Source organism: Pipistrellus kuhlii, unplaced genomic scaffold, assembly GCF_014108245.1.
Source record: "Pipistrellus kuhlii isolate mPipKuh1 unplaced genomic scaffold, mPipKuh1.p scaffold_m20_p_6, whole genome shotgun sequence".
Taxonomy (NCBI): Eukaryota; Metazoa; Chordata; class Mammalia; order Chiroptera; family Vespertilionidae; genus Pipistrellus; species Pipistrellus kuhlii.
In genome coordinates, this window is record NW_023425562.1 from 39913325 (window position 1) to 39930116 (window position 16792).

Consider the following 16792-nt stretch of genomic DNA (forward strand, 5'->3'; position numbering starts at 1 on the left):
TTCTCTCTGTCTTTCCCTCTCTCTTCCACGCTCTCTAAAAATCTATGGGAAAATAACCTCAGGTGAGGATAAAAAAGAAGAAAGAAATGTTATATCCAATGAAAGAGACATCTTGAAAATGCCTAAAGAAAGTTTGTCATTTTTTTCATGGTGAAGGGATAGAGTCTATGTTAATGAAAACACTTTGGTGGCTGTGGTGGCTGGCAGTGGCAGCAGCAGTGGGGTGCTGGGGGTGGTGCCTTCCCCTGATCAGCCCAGTTGCCTCCCACAGAGGGAGGCCAGACTGTGGCTTAGGCCTATTCCCCACCTAAGCCATCAGTAGGACATCCCTTGAGGGCTCCCAGCCTGAGAGGGAGCAGGCTGGGCTGAGGGACACTCCCCCTCCCCAGTGCACAAATTTGGTACACTGGGCCTCTAATCAGATATATAATTTGCAAATACTTTCTCCCATTCTGTATGTTGTCACTTTTTTCATAATGTTCTTTATTTGACTCATGGAACTTTTTAATTGTGAGGAAGTTCAGTTTATTTTTTGGTTGTTTGTGCTTTTGGTGTCATCAAAGAATCCATTGCCAAATTCAAGATTATGAGGATTTATCCTTATATTTCTCTCTTAGCTTTAGGATTTTAACTCATATTTAGGTTGCTGATCCATTTTGAGTTAATTTTTGCCTGTGGTTTGAGATGGGTTTCTTGGGGAGTTTTCAGCAGGGAGTGTGTGATCTGATGTTCTGTCTTGATAATCTTATGTCATAAGTGAATAGTGTTGGCTAGACGACTTCGTATAATCAGACTAGATAGAAACCTAGATGTACTGATTTTATACTTGCAGGAAAGGTTGACCTTTGTTTTTATTTTTACCCCTATAGAAGTATTCCTAATACATTAGTTTTGTTAGAAATATTACATAATCAGTAATCTGTCTCTACTAAGGGATAATTTTCTTCTCTCCCCCCCGCCTCCAGATACAGTTTCCCAAAATTCCTCCTTGTCTTACTGCTATGAAGTAAGAGTTACTCATCATTCTCAGAACCCTTCTCCAGGAAGCAGCAGCCCCCGGCCTTCTGTGGTTGGACGCACAGGCCAGCGTCCTAGAGGAGATGGCCAGGATTGGGATGCAGTGTCGTCCAGGTGACTGTGGGAAAGCCTGGTTAGCTTGTGTGTGGGTTTTAATTTCACAGGAGATCATTATTTTTCTCTGTCTTCTCTTTTGTAACATTAGCTCAGGTATCGCCTTGGGTTAAACCAATGGCTTTCATACCTCTTTGATCACGACCCACAGAAAGACATAAATATTATATTACAACTCTGTACTCAGCACACAAGCATACACTCCGCTTGTAGATTTTACTCCTAAGTGTCAACTTCCTCATTGGGCCTTTCAGAGCTTGAGAGAACTTGGCTTATTTCCATATTTTTGGGATGTTTTGGATATGGTAATTGAAGAAGTGACAGAACAAGTTCTACATGTCCAGTAGCATTAGTGTACCTCTGTGACTCAGATTCACTTGTGGATGACATTAAAAGTCCAAATTTTAGGGTCTTTGCAAATGTAAGTTCAGAACTTCTATACATATTTATCTCCACTATACCACTTTACACCCAAAGTAAGGATCTTTTTATAAAGAAAGCCAACATAGATGGGATGTTTCATCTTTTGGTGTATTTTTAAAAACATTATGTGATGTTGAATATACTAACTGAAGTAGTCTATTTCTCTTGCTTTTCTGGCATTTTCTATCATTCTTCAGTTAGTAACATTGGCTTACTTTGAATATTTGGTGGAAATCACAGAAAATCTAGTCAACTAAATTAACTATCGAGTTTTGACTTTATGAGTTAATTTCAGAAGAACTTTGCAATGAATTTTCCTGGTTTCCTTAAATGAACAGGCTATCTTTGCTAATGCCGATTGCTATAGTAAGAATGTTGACACATTTCTAGAACATCAGTTTGAAAAGCAAAATAGAAAGGCATTTTTGGTTCCATTGGCGATTTTGAGCCATGCTGATGGAATTTAATGCTGTGACTTGTCAGAGTTTCTACAAATCCAACCAGAACTGTTACATGAAGCATTAGACTCTTATCCAACCTGAGGCTCCCAATGCACCATCACAGAAGTGCAGTCCATCTGTGTGTGGGCCGTCTCCTTATTCAGGGTTGTCCTGTTTGTTTCACAGCGGGAGCAGCAGTCATGAGCATGTGAACTCCAGGGTTTCCGTCCCCTCACCTCTGGATGTGGCACACTTTGACCTGCCCGAGCTGGAGGCGGAAGACACTCTGCAGCTGCAGTTCCAGCAGCTCAGCCTCCCCCAGTTCTGTGTCTGCCTCCTGGAGTCCACAGTGCCTCTTTTGAGAACAGGTCTGTTGTTTGTGAAATCATAGTACTTTTTATGTAAACTGTGATTGTTTTGACTGTTTTCTGGTACTCTTATTTTTCTTTTTTTCACCTTCTGTCTATGCTGGGACGTTTAGCACCTGCATTTATTGGGGAACAAATTCCTAAGAAAACACAGCCTTTATTATTTCTCAATTAAATGTGATGCCAGCTTCTATCTGGCTATTTGTGCACAGCATTCACTCCGTGTGGCCGCTTTAAATGTAATAACTGAGAAATCCATGCTATTGCAGTCATTTAGAGAAAGTGAGCCACACGAATAGACCAGAATAAATAAATTTCTGGCTTTTGCTTCTTAGGAACTTTCTGATTTGCTTTCAGTTCATTCTTTTTACTCGGTTGTTATTTAAGCTATGAACATGTTAGAAACACACCTACAACTGGATTTTTACCTTTGCAATAATTTTTCCTAAAAAACCCCCCAAAACAGACAAATAACAAAACTTAAAAAAGCCAAATGTTTAATATTTTCTTTCCAAGGTACTAAGTAAAGTTGCAAAGGTGTATTATAATATATACACTGGAATGTAGTTGTAATGTTAGTGACTAGTTATAGAAAGATACCAAAATGGCGAGTGGCAGACAGTCCAGCAATCAAACAACAGTTACTATGAGTTGAGCTGCTTGGTTTCATGTGCATTGTTTCATGCTTGCCTCACACCAGCCCTCTTCCATTGTGGTAGATCTGCTTCTATCTCCATGTTACAAATCAGGAGTCATTCAGAAACTAGTCCAAGGTCAGACAGCTAAGAACAGACTTGATCCAAGGTTCTTCTGAAGCCAAAGTCCACTCTCTGAAGCACTTTGCATTTTGATGGTAAAGAAAGATTTGGAAGCAATAATGATTTTTATTCTCTAAATCTATACATTTTCAGTAATTGATAAACTTGTTGAGATATAAATACAAGTTTTGCCTTTTTTCATTTATATTGGCTGAGTAAAGAATGCATCACATGCTAATGGCTCTTAAGTCCTATGGCTACCTTTTGCCTGCTTGAGGGTGATGGGGAGCAAAGTGGGAGGTAGGTATTTGTTTGGAAAGCATTAAAATTTTTATTTTATCCTGAGGAAAACTGTACACCTAACTTCTGATGGAGTGACTTTGCTTCTGGGAGATAGGATGTATAGTAAATCAGGTACCAATAATGTGGTGAAGGAAAATTTGAACTTAGCATTATAAAGTCCTAGGAACCCAGTGAGTGATTCCCAATCATGTGGCACTGCCCACCCTCGAGTTGCTGATCCGGCCCTGCCTCCCTCTCCAGCTCTTGAAGCAGTTGTGGCTGCTGCTGATCAGGCCCTCCCCCAGCAGAGGCCCCAGCCACGCTACCCCTGATGCTGTGTGCACAACCTCCTCCTATCTGGTTGACCCGTTTGGCATCCCGGTTAATTAGCATATTATTCTATTCTATTTTACACACACACACACACACACACACACACACACACACACACACACACACTTGAGGTCCAGTGCATGAAATTTGTGCACGGAGGGGGATGTCCGTCAGCCCAGCCTGCACCCCCTCCAATCTGGGACCTCTTGGGAGATGTCCAACTGCCAGTTTAGGCTCAGTCCCTTAGTTGGACATCCCTCTCACAATCCGGGACTGCTGGGTCCTAACCACTCTCCTGCTGCCTGCCTGATTGCCCCTAACCACTCTGCCTCCCTATCACTCCCCTGCCAGCCTGATTGATGCATAACTGCCCCCCTGCTGGCATGATCGTCCCCAACTGTCTTCCCCTGTGGGGGGCTGAGTGGACTGGATACCGCCGTCTTGTGGCTGTGGACACAACCATCTTGTGAGGGAGTGGCAGTCAATTAGCATATTCCCCTTTTATTGGCTTTGGGTGCCATTATATTGTGAGGGTGTGATGGTCAATTAGCATATTCCTTCTTTATTAGATAGGATGCTCACAGCCCTGGTGGTTTGCCTCGGGCCAAGGCAACCACAGTGGCTGGCTTGGCCCTCGCAGCCATGGCTTCATCCTGGAGGTTGTCCGGAGGGATGTCTAATTAGCATATTATGTTTTTATTATTATAGATATGTTTGTCTGCATGGTGTACTGAGAGGAATAGTTTTAGATTTAATGATTTTGCATTTAACCTTTCCTTAATTTGCTGTAAAAAGTCAGATTGATAATTATGAAGCTGTATCTTGATACATAAAATTTTCTAAATGTTCTCTTGCTCTTTTGTGGTAAATTATTGCATAATTTATAATTGTTCAATATCATAAGAGATTTCTAAAAGAACTTTCTCCAGCTGTTCTGATGAAATGATTAATCTAGACCCTTATGATCTGGTAATTTACTTTTATTCATTAGAAATTGACCTTTGGTATGTGGACAGAAAGGCTGAGGAAAGTCCGTCTCACTTAGAATTGTGGATTATGGCATATAGAATTTGTTATTATGGCTATATGGAGAAGGGCATTATGCTGGTGGGTGTGGCACAGTTCCTTAGGGTCATTTTTTAGAGTTTAATGTGAGCATGGGCTTGAGAACCTATTTCAGATAGAACTTTTTTTTTTTTTAAATATATTTTATTGTTTTTTTACAGAGAGGAAGGGAGATAGAGAGCCAGAAACGTCGATGAGAGAGAGACATCGACCAGCCGCCTCCTGCACACCTCCCACTGGGGATGTGCCCGCAACCAACGTACATGCCCTTGACCAAAATCGAACCCGGGACCTTTCAGTCCTCAGACCGACGCTCTACCACTGAGCCAAACCGGTTTTGGCCAGATAGAACTTGTTTAAGTTTCTTCAGCTAATGCTAGCATGGACATTTATTCTTCAGTTGCTCCAGTCCAAGCTTAGCTTCCCAGGCAGCTCCTGTGCAGGAAATACAGTTTATGACGAGGCTTAAGCCTTGTGGTACTACATAGGAAATCCTTAGAATGTGTTTTCTATACTACCCTGGTGCTTTGTCACATGTGCCATGTGACATGGATGGTCTCTGAATTTGAAAAATTAGTTTAATCTGTCCCACCATACTTATAGTTAAATTACTGCCACTCTCTTCTTGAGTATCTTTCTCACTATGAGCACATTTGATTCTTTGTAGTTAAATAGAATATAATTAGAATAGAAGTCTTTAACGGTGGCTGTAGATTGTGGCTTCCCTGTTTATCTCCTTCAATAGTTCTAAAAGCATATAAGATATTAAAGAGAAATAGGAATTTTGGGGCTGGACTAGAAAATTGAGCAATATGGCATTTAGTTATTGATTTGAAAGTTAACTTTTTTCTTCTCTCTCTCCTGACTGTTTTTCTAGGTAGCAGACAGATGATAATAAGAGTTCTGGAATTGCTTGCAGAGGATTTAATACTTATTGGTGAAGCAATTTCAGTAGATATCTGGGACGACAGCAGTCTTTTTGCTATAGATATGGTGAGAATCAGTTATTTCCTTGGGATTTGGGTAGTAGCATTTTATTTTATTTTGGTCCTTTAAAACTGGCATCATTGTCTCATTAGGCTTTGAATTTCTTTCTTTTAGACACAGCAGTCCCAGGCTTATTTTGTGAATAGTCTGGAATAGGCCATTTCTCCAGAGATTCTGGTTTCTTTTAATGGAGGAGTATGTATCAAGACCAAAACAAGCCATTAGGGCTGCTTTTTGCACATTTTTTTCATGTAGGTGTATGAATATATTTATGTGGGTCTTAACAGTTTTAATAAAGTATAATTGTCATATGATAAGCTTGCACATGTTTCTTAAAGTTTGTTGATGCATTTTGACATATGGATACACCTATGATATAGATTACCTTACATTTTTTAGAATTTTATATGAATGTATTCATTGTTTGTATGCTTTTTTCACCTCTTTTTCCCCCCTTTAGTTTGATTATTTTGAGTTATAGCCATGTTGTTGCATTTATTAATTTTATTGTTGAGTGCTTTGTTTTTTCCTATTTGTATTTCAGTAGGGGAAATATTTTGGGAAATATGGCATTACATTTTATTTTCTTTGAAAGAAATCTTTTGATTAAGTAATATTTTGCATGAGCAATCAGTACATGTACAAGAGTCTTAAAATATTATATTGTAATATAATATTTAAGATATCTATGAACTACTAGAGTGTTTCCATGTAGTTATAAATTGTATCCTTTTTTACATTTCAATGTCATAAATCATTAGTCATTTTATATTATTTATTTTGCTGTTATTGGATAAACTTTGTTTTCTTGAAGAACTATGTTCTGTATTTTAATGTAAATTGTAACAGCCTTTTTTCTTTTATTGTCAGAAGCGGAAGTAAAATTTATTAGTTATAAAAATATATATTGACTCTTATAGTTATGAAAGTTTTTTCTTTTTATGTTGTTTTGACCTAGGTCTGTGCTTTATTAAACTTTGTTATATGCTGCCTGAAATTGTTATGAATAGAGGTTAGACCATGAAAAAAACAAACACAAACAAAATACTGAATTTACTTACTATTCAATACCCATTTCTAGAACTCCCAAACTTTCTTTTAAAAACAAATATTTATTGAAAAGAAACAAATTAAATATTTTTCAGTTGGTATAATATACTGTTCAAGTCCTTCAATTTCTTTATTTATGAAATAGGGATGATAGTTCTTCATTTAAGTCTTTCTTTAGCTCTTAAAGTTACCATACTACTTTGTAGTACTTTTAGAAGATTTTCACATATTGAAGGATTTCAACAAGTGAGTTTTTTCCTTAAATGTGTGAAGACTGCTTTATCAGTTGCTTCTTAAATTAACTTAAATTTTGTTGGCCAGAATATTTATCTGTAAAAGTTAGTCGTTCACTTTTAACTTTTGGCTGCTAGTCTTTTATGATTCAGTGAATTACTTTTACTTTAAAGGTTAAATCTGTTGTATAAGTGCCAGTTGGTATGTTAAAAATGTTAAATAAAAAAGTATTGTTTGACATCATATTTGATCTACTTGTTTAAAAGAATAAATTCCTCAGGAAAAATCTCAGTGCCTTGACTATCTAAATAATAAAAGCATAATAAGTTAATTAGACCAGACAGCCGAACCACCTTCCAGACTAAGCCAGTGCTGCGAGGGCTGAGCTCCTTGCAGGAATTTCGTGCATCTGGCTTCTAGTATATTAATAAAAATAAACAATTAGAATTACTTAATGTTCTACTTTTGCCAAGTTTAAAAAGAAAGAAGTGTTTTTGTTGACTCCTTAAAGGAACAAAATAATAAATGTGTTGTTACCAATTCAGAAATTAAATACCCGAGGAATCAAATCTCTAGATCACATGTGTCAAACACAAGGCCCGCGGGCCAAATCTGTCCCGCCAGGCCTTGCAATGTGGCCTGCACCGCGCTGTCATCACTGCACTCCGCTGCGTTTCCATCACAATGACAGTTTATGACTGTTCAGTAAACCATTCGGCCCGCGATTTAGGCTGGATTTTAGATTTTGGCCCCTTCTCTGATTGAGTTCGACACCCCTACTCTAGATCTTTCCAAATAGTGTTAACAGCATTCATGTCTGGAACGCTGTCACTCAGTTTGTGTATGCATAACAAAAAAAGAAAAAAAAATCTCCACAGTTGAATATTTTTTATTTAATTTGAAGTAAACAAAGAAATACGATTTTTATTAAAATTATTATATTTTGTTAAATAAAAAATTCATTGATAAGCACTGTAAAAGTTAGGTTGACCTGAAGGGTGCCCTCTCTTTGCTTCCGTTGAAGCCAAGGCTGTTTCCTTTTTCACACCTTAACTTAGGTCCAGGGAGAAAGGAGCCTCACCTCCTGCCGCATAAACCCAGACTGTGGGGTTGGGCTCTGTTCATTTTGCCTTCTGTCACTCCTGTCATCCCAGTGCCACTGAAAACAGTCTTTTCTCCTTCTCTACGCTTCATTGCTTCTCGATTCATGCCAGACCTGCTGTGAGCCAGTAACGTAGATGTCTGGGCTCGTGGGAAGACTTGCTAATTGGAGTTCAAGTGGGCTGAAAGGGTTGAGAGCAGGCTTCATACCCAGTGAGGACTCACTGGGGGGAATGGATCAGACTGTGAACTTGTAACTGGGTTAGTGGGGTCTCTAACTTACATACACCTTCCTTGCTGTTGCCCTAGTCAGAGACAGTTATTTTAGTTCACCACACATTTCTGATGGCCTGTCATAGGCCAGGCACTGCAGTACAAGGTGAATGAGGGGCAGCTTTCACTTTGGTGGGACGTAGGTCCATTTATTGTGACACTAGTAAAATGGAGGGAGGCATGAATAATATAGCTAAATAAAGATCCATTAGACATTCTGCTTACTAGATAGATACTATTTAACCACACCGTGCTTATGAAACCATTTAATCATCACGACCCAGTAAGGTAGATATCCATGTATAGATGAGAAAATGGAGGCAGTTTCTTTTTCAAGGTCAGTTCTATGTTTTATTGCCAAGAGTGCTTTGAAAACATTGCCATCTTGGGATCTCGGGAAGGGCTTTTTGTAAATCGTGACTGAACTGAGTCTTACAGTACAATTACGACTTGGCTAAGCAAATTAAAGTAGGCTGTTTTACCTGGTGAGGGAAGAGAATGGCTGTTTGGTGGTAAAGGGTGGGGCTAGTGGGGCAATGAAAGTTACTATGGGAGGTGGAAATGGCACAAAGGGCTGGGAGCCTGCTGAGGCTCTGCTTCCTGCTGGTGCTGAGTGGGTGGCAGTCATTCTGAAGGCAGGTGAGCTGCCCTTCAGAGGGGAAGTGCCTGGTGAGGGCCACACTTAGTCTAGTGATGGGCTGCAGAGTGGGAGGTAGAGGGGTGTGAGGCTGGAAGCATATGGGGGACATTCTGTGCCAGTCCCTATTTCAGATGCTTTACGTAGTCCACAATCTGTTTCATGATGTGCAGAGACTGAGAAATCTTGTTTGCACTATAAATTCTGTTTCAGTGGGGATATTTAGAATATTATCCTAATCGAGTATTTTAATTTTGTACCTTCTTTTGTAAAAGCTGTGAATATCTTCTGAAAACTGCCCAACCCCCCATCAACTACTTCACAGGTCTTTAAACATTGTTTTAGCCCAACAAATTAAAACTGGACCAGTTACTATTTTTCAATCCTTTTTTTTCTCCTAAAAACTAAAAAGAAACCGCTTTTATTTGGCTTAGAAAAAATGCTGGAAATTGTGAAAATCCAATACTGATTCACATAGTATTATACTTCCTTTCTGCACTATTTTGAGAAGCACTCAATTCATCATTAGAATAAGGAAAATTATTTGAAACAATTTCACAAGTAGATAGACTTCTTTTTTTTTTAAAATATATTTTTATTGATTTTTTACAGAGAGGAAAAGAGAGAGGGACAGAGAGCTAGAAACATTGATGAGAGAGAAACATTGATGAACTGCCTCCTGCACACCCCCTACTGGGGATGTGCCCGCAACCAATGTACATGCCCTTGACCGGAATTGAACCTGGGACCTTTCAGTCCGCAGACCAATGCTCTATCCACTGAGCCAAACTGGTTTCGGCACAAGTAGATAGACTTCTAATAAAAGCTCTCTGATACTGAGATATTAAATATGTTCAAAAAAAAAAAAAAAAAAAAGAGAAGAAATTCTTATCATTTGCAGCAACCTGGATGGAATTGGAGAATATTATGCTAAGTGAAATAAGCCAGTCAATGAAAGAAAAATACCACATGATCTCACTCATTTATGGATAATAAAGAACATTATAAACTATTGAACAAAAAGATAGATACAGAGACAGTACAGCATCAAACACACTGTCAAATTACAGCGGGAAGGTTAGGGAGAGGTGTGGGAGATAAGAGATCAACCAAAGGACTTGTATGCATGCATATAAGCATAATCAATGGACACAAAACTCGGGGAGGGGGTAATGGTAAGATATGTACACACATAATACCTTAATAAAAAAAATGAGGGAAAAAATAAATATGTTCATTGATTTACTAGGTGTACTTGTTAATAATGCCGGATTTTGTAATCAAAGAAAACATGATAATTTCAAGAGAAACATCAAAAGTGCTTTATTCAAAGTAATGTCCATAGCTATCTACACATTCCTCCCATCTTTCAGGAAATTTGTGGATACTGTCCCAATAGAACTTTTTTTGTTTTGAGGCAAACCATTCAGAGACCCAATTTTTCACTTCTTCGTATGTGTTTTTTTTTTTTTTTAATTTATTGATTTTTTACAGAGAGGAAGGAAGAGGGATAGAGAGTTTAAAAAATCCATGAGAGTGAAACATCGCTCAGCTGCCTCCTGCACGTCCCCTACTGGGGATGTGCCTGCAACCAAGGTACGTGCCCTTGACCCGAATCGAACCTGGGACCCTTCAGTCCTCAGGCCGACGCTCTATCCACTGAGCCAAACCAGCCACAGCTCTTCGTATGTTTTGAAGTGCTGCTCAGAAAGTACATGTGCCATCGATCAGAGCAAGTGGTAATCTGAAAGCGCAGGGTTTGTTGGTTATGGTGTGTGGGTTAGTAATTCCCACAAAATCTTTTAATGTGTTTTTAACTGGTTTTGAAGTGTATGATGGTTGTCATTATGAAGGAAAATTACTTTGCTGTGTCTTCTGGCATATTCTGGTCGTTTTATGATCAAATTGTGGTTCACATGGATTATTTGTTGTCAGTAGTGATCAGTATTAATGGTTTCACCTGGCTTTAGAAACTCATAATACACTACACCTTCCTGATCCCACCAAACACAAAGCATTGTCTTCTTTCTGAACCGATTTGGCCTTGCAGTCGGTATTGATGGTTGACCTGGATCAACCCATGATTTTGTGCATTTGGGATTCTCAAAATAAATCCACTTTTCATTGCCAGTCACAATTCGAAGTAATAAAGAATTTATTTCATGCTGTTGAAGCAACATTTTACTGATGACTTCTCGATTTTCCATTTGTCTTTCAGTTGATGTAGCACCCATTTTCCTTCCTTTAAAATCCCATTGCTTATAAATGATCGGAAATTGTCTGCTGAGCAACGTTTAATCTTTCTGCAAGTTGTTTTTGAGTTTGACACACATCTTCTTCCAATAGTGCTTGTAATTGTTCTTCAAACTTTTTCCATTGACCTGGACATTCTTTGTCTTTCACATAGAAATCATCACTTTTAAAGCATTTAAACCAGCATTCACAAGCATCTTGAGATGCAGCATATTCACCATAAGCTTCCCGAAGTATACAATAACTTTTTTTTCAAAATAAAATAATGAATTATAACTCCCCGCAAATGCTCTTTTTTAGGCACAAAATTCAACATTTTTAAGCATAAAAATATCTATTATGTTAACACCTTCAGCAGATTTGACATACAAAGTTTTGAAGCTTGCTGTCAATACTACAAAATAGCATACATGTCAAATTGCATATATACCAACATATGTGTAGCTCCATCTATTGAAAAAAATCTGCATTAATAACCAGTACACCTAGTAAATTGTAAATTGCCAAAGTTAATCTTGAGTAAAAAAATATGTTGTAGGAATATACAAGTATTATTTTAATAAAGAAGTGTGTAAAATTATTGCCAGCTAATGTGATAAGATTGTCACTATGTTTCTGAGTTTTCTCTAGTCCAGTAGTTATTATTAATATAATGGCTCTTCGTTTTTTTTTTTAATTTTAGTTTTGTAAGCTTTGCCCTCATTTTGGCTTTAATTTTACTTTTATTTCCTTGGGATTAGAGAATATAGCCTTAAGTATACATATATTCAAGTTCTTTTTGTGATTAAGTAAATGGTTGGTCTTTGTCAATGTCCTTGGAAACTTGAGGAGTTGTATTCTTTGCGATTTTTAAGTTTATATCTATTTTATTAATTAGGCTCAAAAAGACTGAGTGAGAACCTGTAAAATCCACCTTCATTTCAGTAACAGGTTGTACTTGATATTATTGTATGTTATTCAGACTCATTCATATTTGGTCCTTACTATTAATTATGCATTTCATCAACAGACGACCCCTTTTACCCAATCCTTTTTTTAATAATGAATTATTAAATACTTATATTTTATGTATTTTGTTATGTATTTTATGTATTTTTTCACTGCACATTTAATTTTTTACTTTTTGTTAAAAGTCATCAAAGTAAATGCTTAAAAAACTGTTAGTTTTTAAAAAAAAATTAGGTGTGTTTATCATTCTTTGTTAGCAGTATTGGTGGCTCTTCTTATTGAGAGGAATAATTGTTTTTTGTTCGTTTTTGTTATTTAATGATAATGTTTTAAATTGTCCTCTATGACATTTGCATACTGGCCCCCAAATTGGTTGTTTTCCCATTTTGTGTTTAAATGTTTGTAGAAAGAGAAGCTGCTCGCAGTGCTGGGGTCCCTGGGAGAAACCATGTGCTACCATCAAAGTAGCCTCAGTGTGGAGCACCCAGAGGCTGTTCGCAAGCTCCACAGAATGGCCTTTGTCAGCGTCTCACTGTTTGCAGCTCGGCTGCTGCAGATGCTGCTCCCTGTTGAAAAGGTAAGGCAGGGAGTGGCACTCACCTGTAGCTTACTGAATGTTACATATACACATTGTAAATCCCTTCTGATCATTCCAAGGTGTACAAAGTGGAAAATGGCTAACAGTTTTGACAAATCATATGATAGAAAAAAACATTAATTCTGTAAAGTTTTTTTTTTTTTTTTTTTTTTTTTAGGAACTTTTAAAGATGATGGTGTAACATGTTTAGACAGGTACTTATTTGGGCAGGAGTCAGTTAAAACAGAAATCAATAAATTGTTTTATTTTGACTTACGTGAGTGTTAGAAAAATGAAAAGCCAATTCTCCAATTTTTTTGAAGGTAGTTATTTTTTATTTATTTGGTTTTGTTTTTAAAGGCAAATCAATACCTGTAATTTTTGGTAGCTCTTCTAAATATATTTAAAACTTGGAAGTTCATTAAAATAGTGAATATGGTCATTGAAGAGACTGTAACCAAAGTATTGATTTATAGATGCTTGTAATTGTTTTGATTGATTAAGAACTTTAACATGAGATCTAAACAAAGATGTTACTCCAGTGCTGTTAAATTTCTCCTTCCGTTTATTTAAAGACAAGGTTATGCTGCCCTCTGCCTGTTTCTAGCCCACCAAAAATGGAAGTAGATTTTGACTGTGAAACTTTCTACCTCATGAAGTTGCCAGTTCCACTGAGTGTTAGCTTCATGAGGGCAGAGGTTTCTTTCTGCTTCCTGTAGTGTTTCCAGACCTGCAATGGTGTCTGCCATGCAGCAGGGGCCCATAAGTATTTGCTGAGAGGGAATAGTAGGTGTTCAGGTAATTCAGTTGCTTTCTCTTTTCCCCCACTAGGACAGTTCTTCACAGAATAATGAAATTTTGCTTGACTTCCCAATAGCTATTGTCTTAATAGTCCGGTTTTATTTTTATGCTTAGTAACCTAAACATTTGATTCCTATTGTTTCTGATATTTAGTTGGTAACTTTAAATTTCTTTGATTAAAAGGAATTATTTAGCTGATTCAGCTCTTAATCTTAGTCTTTCAGGCGGTTAATGATTATTTTTAAAATAGATTACTTATGAAATAAATCATGTTCAAACTTTCTTTAATAAAGACAGCATTTCAGCAAGTAAGCTCTGCCCAGTGAGTTACTCTGCCCAATATTGAATTTTTAACTTTTTATTTTCTTAATTGATGTATAAAATTCTATCATGAAGTTAGACAATTATTAAAAACACACACAATATTTTCAGTTTAAATAATTGATTTAAGTTTATAAAACATCTAATTCCATTTGGGGCCTGTTGACTTTGTACTAGTTAAGGATCAGTTTTCTGTGAGTGTTATAGAACTGTTTTAAATATTTTTTTGAATTTTTCCTTCCCCCTCAGTATAAACAAAACCAAATAAAAAGTGGTTTTTGTTTAAATCAGTCTTTAGTTATACTTGGTTTAGTGTTTTTCAAAGCAGCATGTACCGTATTTTTCGGACCATAAGACGCTCCGGACCATAAGACGCACCAGTTTTTAGAGAAGGGAAATGAAGAAAAAAAGATTCTGAAACAAATAGTGTCCTAAAATATTTTATGTGCATTAAAACCCAACATCACAGTCATAAACACATGTAATTAACCCTGTAAAGTAAACAGCAGCATTTAGAACCATTTTAGAGCCGGGCAAGCACACAGAGACCACACAGAGCCGGGCAAGTAAAAAAACTTTTTTTTTAAAGTATATGTGTAGGCTATATTTGGACCATAAGACGCAGGGACTTTTTCCCCCCACTTCTGGGGGAAAAAAAGTGCGTCTTATGGTCCGAAAAATACGGTACTTACTGAGCCCTGAGGTATGTGCTCAGCTATGGTGGCAAAGTGTTCTTGTTTTCAGGAGATTATTGCATTTTTTGTGTGTGTGTGATTGTGTGTACATATACAAAATACTTAGAGGAAGAGATCTCATGCCTTAGGTTTATAGCAGAGGTAAACACAAGATGCTGGGCCCAGGGGAGCATAATTCTAAGTGTTGAGGTGGGAAGAAAGAGGTATCCTATATCCCAAGCTTGGAAAAGAGTTGAAATTTGGACTTGAGATATTCTGGGCTTAGGAAAATTGTATTGAATAAAGCGATACAGATAGAAGGTGTTTTGGGGAATGGAGGTTTCTTTAGAAAAAAAGAGATGTGGAGATAGAGAATTACTTAGAAAGTTGAACTACATTTATACTTTACCATCTTTATCTAAAATGTTTTTTAATTAACTTTTTTCTCCCCCCACCATTTATCAAGGCAAGCCACTTTTTACCAGAGTCTATGTCAGCAGCATTATTTCTAGTTTCCTTGGACATGCCTATTTCTTTGGAATATCCCAATATTCACGAAGCTGCTGTGGCCTATTTGGAACAGCTGAATTCTGAAAACTACAGCGTTTATAAACGAGCTGCAGAGGCCGTGTATTCCATTGAGTGTACCTGTAACTTCCTGTCTGTTGTTGGGAAGGAGGTAAAAAGCTTTATTAATATCTCTTTTAAATTCCTTTGATAAAATATTTAGGAAGTGTAACCTATATTTTTCAAATTGATAGACATACCGTATTTTTCGGACCATAAGATGCTCCGGACCATAAGACGCACCAGTTTTTAGAGAAGGGAAATGAAGAAAAAAAGATTCTGAAACAAATAGTGTCCTAAAATATTTTATGTGCATTAAAACCCAACATCACAGTCATAAACACATGTAATCAACCTTGTAAAGTAAACAGCAGCATTTAGAACCATTTTAGAGCCGGGCAAGCACACAGAGACCACACAGAGCCAGGCAAGTAAAAAAACTTTTTTTTAAAAGTATATGTGTGGGCTATATTTGGACCATAAGACGCAGGGACTCTTTCCCCCCCCACTTCTGGGGGGAAAAAAGTGCGTCTTATGGTCCGAAAAATACAGTATAATAGTTCAGTTGTGAGACATAGGATACATTGTTAGTGAATGGGTCAGTTAGACTAAAGTAAGAATATGGCTTGTATAAAAGTAATATGAAGACTTTAGGTTAATGAACAGTGTATATAATGAAACCAGTAGTATGAAGAAAATGAGTAATTATTCTCAGTGTCTTAATATTTAATAGTGAGTCTCCTCTTTGAAGTGGCATTGTATACGAAGAGTAACACAATGTAAATAGAATTAAAAGGACCATTTTAGTGCTTACTTGGAGACACATTTTTTTCTTTAATATTTATACACCCTTATTTATACACATAAAGAGCCTGATATTGTTATTAAATAAAGTCATGAACTAGATTGTAAGGCATAGGCTTGCCTTTGGGTACAATGTTGTAGCAATAATTATGTATTGTTCCTTATTTCTTTTAGAGATACTATTAGGATATTCTTTAGAATGTTATAAATGAAAGGGTTGAGTCTTAAGGTAGACACTGACTACAGTAATTGTTTATTGTCTGGAAATATCAAATTGGGTCCTTTAGATCTTAAAAAAATTTGAGAAATTTTTTTATTTTTGCTCTTACAGTGGAGTCTGTCTGAAGCTTATATTTCTAATTTTCCCACTATTGTTTTTTACCCTCTCCTTTTTGCCGTATCTTGATTCCCTTGGTTTCTTGTTTCCTCCATGATAGAATTTTGAATTGTCTTTAAGTTGAATTATTTCTGTGGCTTTCTGCATTGTCAAGTTAACCACACATGTATTGATTGCTCTCATGTTTTCAGAACTGGTCAGGATTCTAGAAGGGGGAGGTGGATTATTAGAACATGAGCCCTGCCTTGAGCTACAATTAGCAGCGACATAGGACTACAAACAACTAGTCAGAGGACCAGGCCATTCAATTATAAGCTTAAACCTGCTCAGAGATAAATAATACACAGTCTCATGTGGTAAATGTAGGGATTCTCTCACATTTTTCTTCCTGGACTGACATTTTAGATGATTGTTGAGAAAATGGACTT

At 37.1% G+C, this 16792-nt stretch overlaps 1 protein-coding gene across 3 annotated transcripts in view; it reads left to right on the top strand.

Annotated features, from left to right (window-relative positions):
- Positions 1 to 16792, top strand: part of RTTN (rotatin) — a 106737-nt gene that overhangs the window by 11680 nt on the left and 78265 nt on the right. For all 3 annotated transcript variants that reach the window (XR_004984390.2, XM_036418611.2, XM_045574297.1), the window contains 5 exons: positions 966 to 1131; positions 2181 to 2362; positions 5678 to 5793; positions 12690 to 12860; positions 15123 to 15335. Coding sequence is in view for 2 of the 3 variants with exons in the window: in XM_036418611.2 (XP_036274504.1) it covers positions 966 to 1131; positions 2181 to 2362; positions 5678 to 5793; positions 12690 to 12860; positions 15123 to 15335 (848 nt within the window). In the remaining variant the exon portion in view is untranslated. The remainder of the gene's footprint in view (positions 1 to 965; positions 1132 to 2180; positions 2363 to 5677; positions 5794 to 12689; positions 12861 to 15122; positions 15336 to 16792) is intronic.